An 11,994-nucleotide genomic window follows, 5' to 3' on the forward strand; every position below is an offset into this window, starting at 1 on the left:
GCAACTTCTCTCTAACTCTTCGAATCACTATTCCGAAACGGTGGGCAGGTATGATGCTCTCATGATTGAAAATGAAGACATTAAAGTTCATTAAAAGGCTAGTGCCCTATGATTGAAGCAGGAGGCATACAGTTTCTTACTAATCACAACTCCGTAAGGCCTAAAGCAGCGGAATTAACTTACAAACGAGGGTCTCGGACGTGGTTACTGCTCTAGCTGTGAACGCTCAACCGCCGTTTCCACGGTGACGCGCAGCTCGAGGGATCCGAGGCGGAGCCCGGTCCCGTGAAAGTCACGCACTCACATCGCGGGTCTGGGAGAAAAGCCTTTCCGGCGGCGAGATTCGTGCGCGGGAATCTGGAGGGGAGGCGCCGTGCCTGGGGCACGCTTCGCGCACAGGCCAGGGATGCTGGGGCGCGGCCGGGCCGGGTGCCCGCCGGTGCCAGCTCACCGCTTGGCCCCGCGGCCGGCCGAGCGGGGCGTCTGCTGGCGCGTCTCGGGGAAGGCGCCCCGAACCGCAGCGCCGCGCCCCGCGTGGCCCCCGCTCCGACGTGGCGGCCGTCCTGCGCGCCGCCCGCCCCAGCCCCCGGCACGCCGCCGCCTTCCCGTCGAAGCCCCCGGCCCGTGGGCGTCCAGGCCGAGCGCTCTGGGCGCCCGCGCCTGCGTCCCGCCCCGGCCCCGCCACCCGGGCAGCGCGCCGCCCCGAGGAACCCGTCCCTCTGGGGCCGTGGCCCGGCGCCGGCTTGCTCAGAGCCCACGGGGGCGCCCTCGGCTGCCCGGCCTCCCGCCAGGCCCCACGCCGGGCCCACCCGCGCCGCGGCCACCCGCTCCCACCCAGGGCCCCCGCGTGCGCCGTCACCGCGAGAGACAGCGCCTCTCTGTCTGTCGCCCCCGGCCACTCCCCCGCCCCACCCCCACTCGGGCCAGACCCAGACCCCGCACCCCACCCCAACTTGGGCCACACCCAGAACCCCCACCCCACCCCACTCCACTCGGGCAAGACCCAGACCCCGCACCCCACCCCACCCCCACTCGTGCCAGACCCAGACCCCACACCCCACCCCACCCCCACTCGGGCCAGACCCAGAGCCCCCCACCCCACCCCCACTTGGGCCAGACCCAGAACCCCCCCACCCCCATCCCTCCAGCGAGGGCTGTCCCGCCACCGCCCCCCACTCCCAGTGACCGAGGCACACACAGGGGTCTTCTTGAACACTTTATTGACTCGAGGTGACCGTGCCCGGGGCGGCGGGCAGGCCGGGGCTGCCGGGGCCCCCCTGCCCCGGGGAACGGGGCCCCAGGTGTCGCTGGGCGGCTAGCGCCGGGCCGGGGCCACTTGGGAGATGGTGGCCATCCCGAACAGGGCGCTCAGCAGCACGTGGTTGTGCACCGCCCTGTCCACCAGCTCCGGGGTGATACGCCGGCCGCCAGCGTTGCGGGCCTCGTCGCCCGCCAGCTCCAGGACCTTGGCCGTCAGGTACTGCAGGATGGCCGCCAGGTAGACGGGTGCGGACGGGCTCAGGCGCCGGGCGTAGTGGCCCTCCCGCAGGAGGCGCTCCATGTGGCTCACGGAGAAGGACAGCTCGGCTCGGGCGGTGCGGGAGCGGCGGCCGGATGAGCCTCGACGGCGCCTTCGCGGCATGCGGGCGGCGGGTTGGGCGCGCTGTCTCCGACGGCCTGGCTCTGCGGTGCGCTGCGGGCAGGGACACGGCGAGGAGGTGCGCTGCCAGGAGCTTTGCTGCCAGGAGGTGCGGTGGGATGTGCCAGCCGTTCCCAACGTCTCAAAGCAGCAGGTGCGCTCAGGCCCCTACTCCGTATCCTAGCGACCACCGGCCGGCCCCTCATTGGTCGGGGCGCACGCTCCGCGACACGCAGACTCCGTGAGGTCACTGCGTTCTCGTGCCCCCCACGCCCACGCCCAGCCCCGCCCCCGCCCCCACGAGCCTGGGCCCGCCAAGAAACGGCGCTGGCGGGACCCTGCTCACCCTGCTCCCTGGACCCTCTCTTCCATGCAGCTCTCGCTCGCCACCGCACGGGAGCTTTGTACAGGGAAGGCAGCAGCTGGCAGACCATCCAGTGGCACCAAGTGCACACGGGCGGAGCTGGGCCACCATCACGACTATATCGAGGTCCCCAACGTTGGCACCACCCCAAAGAGAAACCCCTGCCCCCACCAGGCAGTCCCTCCCCACCGCCCCCTCCTGCAGGTCCCCCACCCCCACTCCCCGCAGCCCCCAGGCAGCCACCCATCTGCTTCCCGTCCACAGACGTCTGCCTCCTCTGGAGACTTCCTGCAGATGCAAGCATACAAAAACATGCGTGGCCTTGCGTGCCTGGCCACTGTCCCTCAGCATAAAGTTTGCATCAGGGTTCGTCCGCGTGGTAGCACCCGGCAGCACTTATGCCTTTTCCTGGCTGAATAATATTCCCCTGTATGGCTGGACCAGACGTGTTGTGTATCCGCTCAGCCGCTGATGGACGTTTGGGTGACTTCCCCCTTGGGCCTGCTGGAAATAGTGCTGTGGTGAACATTCCCGCACGGGGTTCTTTGTGAGCACCTGTTTTCAACTCTTTCGTGTTTATACCCATGGAATAGATTTATGGCTTTATTTCTGGACTCGTAATTCCACTCCACGGATCTACGTGTCTATCCTTGTGCTAGAACCACATAGTTTTTGATAACTGTAGCTTAGCGGTAAGTTCTGAAATAGGGAACGGTGAGTCCTCCAGCTTTTTTCTTCTTTTCCTGGATTATTTTGGCTATTCAAGGTCCTCTGAAATTCCATATGCATTTAGGATTGGCTTTCACATTTCTGTAAAACAGAGCACCGCGATTTCCATAGGGACTGCATTAAATCTCTAGATAACTTTGGGTGAGATTCCCATCTTAATATTAAGTCTTCCAGTCCATAAATGCTGCTCTTTCTCCTTTTTAGTTTATTTGTTTTGTTTTTTAAGGTCGTCTTGAATTTCTTTCAGCAGTGCTTTGCAGTTTTCAGTGCACAAGGCTTGCACCTCCTTGGATAAACTAATCCCTATGTATTTTATTCCTTTCGATGTTATCTGAAGTAGAACTGTTTGTTGTCAATTTCATTTTGGATTTTTCATTGCTAGGATATGGAAATACATTTTTGTCTGTTGATCTTGTATACTGCAACTTTGTTGGATTTGTTTGTTAACTCTGATAGTGTTTTGTGGGTTCTTTAGGGTTTCCTATACAGAAGATCCTGTCATCTGAGACTAGAGATAGTTTAACTTCTTCCTTTCCAACTTGGATGCCTTTTGTTTCTTTTTCTTGCCTCACTGCTCTGACTCGGACTTCCATTACAGTCTTAAGTAGAAGCACTGAAAGCAAGCATTTTTCCCTTGTTCCTGATGTTAGGGGAAAGGCTTCCAGTCTTCCATCATTGAGTATGATATTAGCTATGGGTGTTTCATAAATGCCTTTCATTGTGTTGAGGAATTTCCCTTCTATTCTTAGTTTGCTGGGTGGTTTGGCTTTGTTGTTGTTGTCGCTGTTGTTGTTTTATCATGAAACTTTGTCAGGTTTTATTGAATGCTTGCTTTTTCTGCATCAACTGAGATGATCATGAGGGTGTTTTCCCCCTTCATTTCATCAATGTGGTGTTGATGAATCAGTTTCCTTATGTTGAGCCATGCTTGCATTCCTGGGATAATTCCTATTTGGATATGGAATGTAATATTTATAATATGCTGCTGGTCTCAACTTGCTAGAATTCTTTTGAGGATTTTTGCATCGATATTCATGAAGGCTATTGGTCTGTAATTTTTAGTATATCTAAGAGTGGAATTGCGGGGTCATACGGTAATTCTATGGTTAACTTATTGAGGAACCGCTCACCCCCACTGATTTCCACAGCGGCTCTACCATTTTTGCATTCCCAACAAGCAGTGTATGAGGGTCCCAGTTTCTCCACATCTTCTCCAAAACTTGTTATTTTCTGTTTGCTTTGCTTTGCTTTGTTTTGCTTGTGATAGCCATCCTAGTGGATGTGGAGTGGTATCTCTTGGAGATTTTGATTTGCATTTCTCTAATGGCTAAAGATGTCGAGCATCTTTTCCTGTGCCTCTTGGGCGTTTGTGCATCTGCTTTGGAGGAGTACCTATTCAAGTCCGTTGCCCGTTGTTTAACTGGGTTTCTTGTCTTTTTGTTGTTGACTTGTAAGTGTTCTTTTATGCATTCGGGAAAATAGACCCTTATCAGATACATGATTTGCAAATGTTTCTCCCATCCTATGGGTTGTCCTTTTGGTTTCCAGATAGAGTCCTTTGATGCACAAAAGTGTTTGATTTGGATGGTGTCCAGTTTATTTTTTCTTTTGTGGTTGTGCTTTTGCTGTCATGTAGTTAAGTAACTGTTGCCTAATCCAAGGTGGTGGTGATTTACATCTGTGTGTTATTCCAAGCGTTTTATAGTTTCCACCCTTTACGTTTGGGTCTGTGATCCATTCAGTGTTAGTTTTTTTTTACATGGTGTGAGATTGGGGGTCCAAATTCATTCTTTTGTCTGTGGATATCCAGTTGTCTCACCACCATTCGTAGAAGAGATTAGTCATTCCTCCATTGAATGATCTTGGCACCCTCACTGAAAATCAACTAATTACAGATATATGGGTTTATTTTTGAATCTAAATTCTAAAACATTGGCTTCTATGACTGTCATTATGCCAGCACCACACTTTTTAGAATTGCTGTAGCTTTGTAGGAAGTTTTGAAATCGGGAAGTGTGAGTTCTCCAACTTTGTTCTTCTTTCTCAAGATTGTTTTGGCTATCTGCATCAATTGCATTTCCATGTGAATTTTAGGATCAGCTTTTCAATTCTTACAAAGAAGCCAGGTTAGCTTGTGACTGGCATAGCACTGAATCTGTGTATTGCCTTTGGGATTATGGCCATCTTAACAGTATCGTATGTTCAGTCCACTAATGCGGGATGCCTTTCCATTTACTTGGGGCCTCTTTCATTTCTTTCAGCAGTGTTTTGCAGCTTTCAGAGTACAAGACTTACCCATTTTTTTGTTAAATTTATTCCTCAGTATTTTATTATTTTTTTGATGATACTGTAAAATGAATTATTTTCCTAAACTCCTTTTTGAATTGCTCATTGCTAGTGTATAGAAAGAAATATAATTGATTGTTGCACGTTGGCCTCGGATTCTGCAACTTTGCTGAGCTCATTTGCTGCATATTTGAATAGGTTGTTGTGGCTCTTTGCTGGGTTCTTCAGTGTTTTATATACACAAGAAACATGCCATCTACAAATACAGTTTTCCTTGTTCCTTTCCAACCTGGATGCCTTTAATTTATTTTTCCTGCCTATTGGCCCAACTAGAGCTCTGAGTACAATCTTGAATAGAAGTGGCAAGAACAGATATCCTTGTCTTGTTCCTGATGCTGGGGGAAAGCACCCAGTCTTTTTCACCATTAAGTATGATGTTATCTGTGGGTTTCTCATAGGTGCTCTCTAGCAGGTTGAGGAAGCTCCCTTCTATTTTTATTTTGTTGACTTTATGTCTATGGAGCTGCTTTTGGATTTTGTCAAATGCTCCCCCCTCCACACACACACACACACACACACAGAGACACACACACATCTATGAGACGATCATGAGCCCCCCCACACATATTCTCTAAATATGATGTATTATATTAATTTTCGTGTGTTGAACCAACATTACATTCATAGAATAAGTCCCACTTGATCATCGTGTATAATGAATGGTAAATAAACATTTTGCTGAATGCATAGAAGTGACTGAGGCAAGCCACTTGAGAACACTGTGTGTGTGTGTGTGTGTGTGTGTGTGTGTGAAGGGATCTGTATCATGATGAGAAGCCAAGGAATTTGAGGAGACCTGCGATTAGTTTATTAAGGCTGGAGAGCAGTCCCTGTAGGAAAGTGATGGTTGATGTGGCTGGAGGAGAGGCAGGCAGGAGCCAAGACACGGAGGTTCTGTTATGCTACGCTCAGGTTTTGGAACACCTTGTAGGATACAGTGACCCCACTGTGGTCCATGAGCTGCTTTGTTTCCAGAAAGATCATTCTGGCAGCTCTGTGGAAAATATAGGAGAGAGGATTGAGGTTGGAGTTAGAGAGCTGCTGCAGCGTCCCAGTCAAGACATGATTGATTTCTCAACAAAGATGATGGCATTGGTAGAATAACACAGGGGGACAGGTTCAATTTAAACAATTTAGGCAGTAAAGTGGCACATAGTAGGTTCTCACTGCATATTTCTGATTGCTGTCGAAGCTATCTGGAGACTTGATAGGGCTTGATGATTCATTTGCTCATTCCTTCAACAAATATTTATTGAGTGCCTACTAAATGCCAGGCACTGTGGTAGGCATTGAGGAAATACCAATGAGAAGTATAGATCAGGTCCCTGCATGTAGTGTGGTAGAAGATACAGACAGGAGACCTGGCAATGCAACACTATACTGTGATAGGTGCTATGAGAGGGGAAGTTAAAGGTGCTATAGGAACACATGGGAGGAGCAACTTACACAGACGTGTGGGGTTGGGGAAATAGTCCTGGAGAAACTGGTGTCTGAGCTGCAACTTGGAGGACCAGTAGAAGTTAGCCAAGTGAAAAAGGAAGGAACTGGGGCGGGGGGAGAGAGAGGAAAGGCTCTGGCATGACGTCCCTGAGTGCAGGGTGAGGTGACTGTGGGCTTCGGAGCCGTTATTGTAGATATGGACTGAAGGAGGTATTGGTGGGAAGATGAGTTCGGTTTGGAGGATGTGAGGTTTGGGATGCCTGTGGGATAGCCAGACGAAAATGAAGGATCAATGACTTGGGAGGTAAAGAGGTCAGGGCTGGAGATTCACATCTGAGAGCCATCGGGATAGCTCTTGAGGACACAGATACGGTGAGGTCGTGCAGAGAGAGTGTGCGGAGGGAATACAGAAGGAGACCAAGGACAATTTCTTTTAAGGGGCAGGCAAAAGAGGAAAATTCTTGGAAGGAGACTGGAGGAGCGTCTGCACAGAAAAAAGATAGGGCTGTGAGAGAACCAGACCAGAAGGAAAAGAGAGCAAGGGGTCAGAAGGAAGCCAGAAGGAGTACATAGGGAAAAGTCACAAACTCAGGAACAGTTGCTGAGTTGCAGAATGATAAGCATTAAAACCTATTCACAGAATTAGGCAGCTCGAGTGTTGCTGGTGGCCTTGGCAAGAGCAATTTTAGTGGAGGGGTTGGAGACAGCAACCAGACCGGATCTGTACTGCAGCTAATGTGGAAATCTGAGACGTATACTCCCGATATCAGGCAGCATGATCAATGTCCGTATTAGAGGAAGCTGCTGAGCACATCACTCTCAGCCAAAGGTTCTCGCACGCCTGGTGGAATCCTGTGTGGAAAACTTCTCTCAGTGGGATGAGGGTAGGTCTTGTGGGAACAAATTCTCCTACTTTTCCCTCACCTGAGGATTTCTTGATTTCCCCTGCATGCCTGAAGGATGATTTCACTCTGTAGAGGATTCTGATTCTTTTCTTTCACCACCTGAGAAGTGTTGCGCTACTTCCTTCTAGCCTCCGTGGTTTCGGATGTGCAGTCCACATTATTCCAGTTGTTTTCCCCATACAGGTGAGGTGCTGTTTCTCTCTTGCTGCCTGCTAGACTTTTTCCTAGGTCTTTAGTTTTCAGAAGTTTGACTGTGGTGTATCTTGAGGTGGATTTCTTTGGGCTTATTCTGTTTGGGATCCACTCAGCTTCTTAAATCTGTAGGTTTATGTCTTTTGCCACAGTTGGAAACATTTCAGCCATTATTTCCTTGAAGACTTTTTTGACCACACCCTCTTTCTCCCGTCCTCTGGCGTTCCAATGAGAAAACTCTCAGCCCTTTTGTTACATTCCTGCAGGCCCCTGAGGCTCTGTTCATGTTTTTTCCACTCATTTGGGTTCCGGCCACATGTTCTGACCAGCCCTCTATGGTTCATGGCCTTAATGCAGTTCTGTTCTCAAAGACTTTGCAGTTCTATTTGTTTTGTTTTTCCAGATTTATCTATCTATCTATCTATCATCTATCTATCTACCTATCTATCATATTCTTTTTTTGTATTCTTTTCCATTATAATTTTTACAAGATATTGGATATAATTCCCTGTGCTGTACAGTAAGTCCTTGTTTATTTATTTTATATACATGGCATCTGTTAATCTCATACTCCCAATTTATTCCTCCCCCTTCCACTTTCATAACCATAAACTTGTTTTCTATGTCTGTAAGTCCGTTTCTGTTTTGTGAATAAGTTCATTTGTACAATTGTCTTAGATTCCACACGTAAGTGACGATACTTGTCTGTCTCTGTCTGACTCACTTCACTTAGCATGATAATCTCGAGGTCCCTCCATGTTGCTGCAGATGGCATCATTTCATTCCTTTTTATGGCTAAGAGTCCACTGTATATATGTACCACATCTTCTGTATCCATCCCTCCGTCGATGGGCACTTAGGTTGTTTCTGTGTCCTGGCTATTGCAAGCAGTGCTGCTTTGAACATTGGGGTGCATGTATCTTTTCGAATTATGGTTTTCTCCTGGTATATGCCCAGGAGTGGGATTGCTGGATCATATGGTAGCTCTGTTTTTAGTTTTTTCAGGAACCTCCATGCTGTTCTCCACAGTGGCTGTACCAATTGACATTCCCACCGACAGTGTAGTACGGTTCCCTGTTCTCCACACCCTCTCCGGCATTAACTCTTTGTAGACTTTTTGATGATGGGCATTCTGACTGGTGTGAGGTGATACCTCATTGTAGTTTTGGTCTGCATTTCTCTAATAATTAGCGGTGTTGAGCATCTTTTCATGTGCTTTTTGGCCATGTGCCATTTGGCCAAATGTCTGTTTAGGCCTTCTGCCCATCTTTGGATTGGGTTGTTTGGACTGTTTTGGGTTTTGTTTTTTAATGGAGCTGTATGAGCGGTCTGTATATTTTGGAGGTTAAGCCCTCGTCTGTCGCATCATTTGCAAATGTTTTCTCCCAGTCCGTAGGCTGTCTTTCTGTTGATGGTTTCCTCTGCTGGCTGTTAGACGTGATCAGCAGAGTCCGGGAGCTGGTGCGGTCTATCAGTTCGTTCAGGTCTCAGAGTCCTTGGTATTCTGTGTGGGATCACATCCACGATCACACAGTTTGGGGTGAGCCCAGAAGTTCGTACACAGCTCCATACGTTTAATTTTCTGAGCTCCTCCCTCTCTGAAATCTCCCCAGCGCTTTTGTTTCCAGGTTTTGTTTCCCTTTTTCAGCGGTCTAGCCAGAAAGCGGTGGTTTTAGTTACCCTTCCGTGCCACACACTTCCTGGACCGTTGCCTTCTTCTGGTGCCATACAGCAGGAAGTCCAGGAGGAGAAAAGAAGAAGTGCGGTGTGTGTGCCTCCACCGTCTTGGGACCACAGCTCGTGCAGGGAGGAAGGTTACCTTCCGTCAGAGTTTTAGGCATCTCGAAGCCCCCACAGTTGCCACTTTCACTGCTGCCTCTGTCACCACCACTGCTGCTACAGGATTGCTTGTGGACTGGAACATGAGAGAATGGAGAAAAGAAAGCAGAAAGAAAAACTGGAGCTCTCCTTCACTCTCTCTGAGAGTTACTGTTCTCCTTGCCTTATCCTCACGTCAGAACTAGAATTCTGCCTGTGCACACCATTGCCCACTTCCGACTCTCAGGCTACGCTGAACTGATGATACAGAAGGGGGAGAAAAGGTGTTAAATCCACCACTGTTTCAGTGATACTGCACACTGTGGTCTTCTTCCCCAATCTGCCTGCTTCTGTTTGCTTTTCAGAGTCCTGAAATAGCTGCTGCCTGCACCATGTCCACGTTTTACAGCTGCATTCCATGGAGTGCGCTTGCTCCATCTCACTCAGAACCACGACTGTTCTGGAGATGGCAGTCTGTTTCCTTGTCAGCCGTTGCTTTTCTTGTGCCTAGGTTCCTGAGGAATTCTTTCTTGAAGTACCATAACACAACTGGACTATACCTCAGTATTGATTGCCCCGTGTCAGTTTTTCCAGGTAGAAAGTGTGTTCCTTTGAGGGGCAGATTCAATGCTTCCTTTATTTCTGGACACTTTTCTCCTGTTGTATCTACGGATACTTTTCTATTCCACTCGTTACTTCCGTAAAGACTTGAGGCATGTAAACTATCTTAATGTTGGATCAGCAACAGCGTGATCCTCTGACGTCCTTCCTCCGTGCTCTTATTTCAGTCTCCATGCGTGTCTCCTCTGCGTCTTGCCCTTCGCAGTTTATTCATTTCATCTGCTCTGTGGTTCTTTGGGGTCTCCGTTCGTTTGCTTGCATACTGCTCTTGCGTTTCTTTCTCTCTCTTGCACGTTCTCTCTCTCCCTCGTTCTCACCGTCACTCTTTCCCTTTGTTTCCTTTTCCCTCTCCTTCTCTCTCCCTGTAGATTGTTGTCAGAGTCGTCAAACAATCCATTTTTAAATTTCAATCACGGGAAGCACTATCTAGACTTTCTCTTTGCTCTAACGTTGTGTGAGTGGGCTCTTTGTACCATTCGCACCTTACCGTCTCTAGGCTATAGTTTCAAGGCTGGGTGTTGATTTCCGTCTCTTTTTTCTTCTACTGATTGGCTAAATATCATGTATTATACTCCTAGGCAAGGGTGTAGCCTCCTCTGAGGGGTTTGGCTTATTCTCCTAACTTGGCACAGTGCCCTGGAAAACGGAAAGGAATTCGGAGCCTTCCTACTGCCGGTGAAACCTAACAGTGTCAGTTGAGGGCGTCTGTTCCCAGCGGCGTTTACGCACTCGATTGTTTCCCTACGTACTCCCTCAGTCCATTGACCTCTAAGTCGGAGGGCCTTAGAGCTCATCCTCGACGTTTCATTGACTCACATCCCTCCCCCAGCACTGCTTCTGGAGGATGGGAACAAGACAAGAAGCATGTTCCACAACCCATTCTCCTCGCCGGAGTCTTTGTGCCCCATTCCTTGGAAGACACTTTCCTTCTTCCCACCCTCCCTCCCTCCCTCCCCTCCTTTCTTTCTTTCTTTGTTCTCTTCTTCCTCCTTCACCTCCTGCTCCTCCTCTTTATCCTTCTCTTCTTCTCCTTCTGCTTTTTCTGTTTTACCACTTCTTGTGCGTCTATGCGGTTTCACAGGGAAAAGGAGGTGACTTGATCTTTCTTAACGCCACCACCCTTCACAAAGAAATCTCTCGTTTGGTTTTGAAAGGTTGTTCTTCTTCGCCACCCCTCCCCCCACCCAGGATATATTCTGGCTGACTTAGTTCATTAGATTTAGACAAATTTAACGTTGCTGATCTTTCATATGTGGGAATGTGGTGGATCTGAGATTATCAAAACCCTTATATTTTTTATCACTTTATCAGGTCTTAAGTTAATCATCATCTCCAGTTTTATCCCAAGTAGTACAAGGACCATGTCTTACAAGTCAGTGTTGTCCAACATTTAGTTATAGCTTTGTCAGTTATGCTGTTTTCTACAGTCTATTCCTGTTTGGACTGGTTACCAATGGTGACTACTGTCTTTGTTCACCATTCCTCTGTTGCATCTTACTTCTTTCTCCTCTGTTCACTGTACCTATAATGGAAGAACATCTTTAAGCTCTTGTTTTTTTAGTGAGGACTAGTGAGTCATCAGCCTTCTCAATCTTTGTGCAAGAGTATCTTTACTTCACCCTCATCCTTGAATGATATTTGAGTTGGGTATGACATTCCTGCTAATTTCCCCCCGGGTGCATTACTGATATGATTTCAATTTTATTGTGGCTAGTGAGAACCTGCTGTCAGTTGATATTTTCCATTGATAGTACCGTGTCTTTTCTTTCTCATTTTCTTTTAAGATCTTCCCTTTGTCTTTGTTGGCCTGTAGTCTCCCCGTGGTTTGGTTTTATGTATTTATTTTAAACTTTATTGTTATTTATCGGCTGCGTTGGGTCTTTGCTGCTGCGTGCGGGCTTTCTGTGGTTGCGGAGAGCAGGGCCTGCTCTTCATTGTGG

At 48.7% G+C, this 11,994-nt stretch overlaps 1 protein-coding gene across 1 annotated transcript; it reads right to left on the reverse strand.

Annotated features, from left to right (window-relative positions):
* Positions 1-1,315: 1,315 nt before the first annotated feature.
* LOC130842214 (histone H2A-Bbd type 2/3-like) lies at positions 1,316-1,642 on the reverse strand. Its single transcript, XM_057718854.1, has one exon. It carries the CDS (start codon positions 1,640-1,642, stop codon positions 1,316-1,318), a length of 327 nt encoding a protein of 108 aa, XP_057574837.1.
* Between the last annotated feature and the right edge of the window lie 10,352 nt (positions 1,643-11,994).

This window comes from Hippopotamus amphibius, chromosome X (genome assembly GCF_030028045.1).
Source record: "Hippopotamus amphibius kiboko isolate mHipAmp2 chromosome X, mHipAmp2.hap2, whole genome shotgun sequence".
NCBI classification, from domain to species: Eukaryota; Metazoa; Chordata; class Mammalia; order Artiodactyla; family Hippopotamidae; genus Hippopotamus; species Hippopotamus amphibius.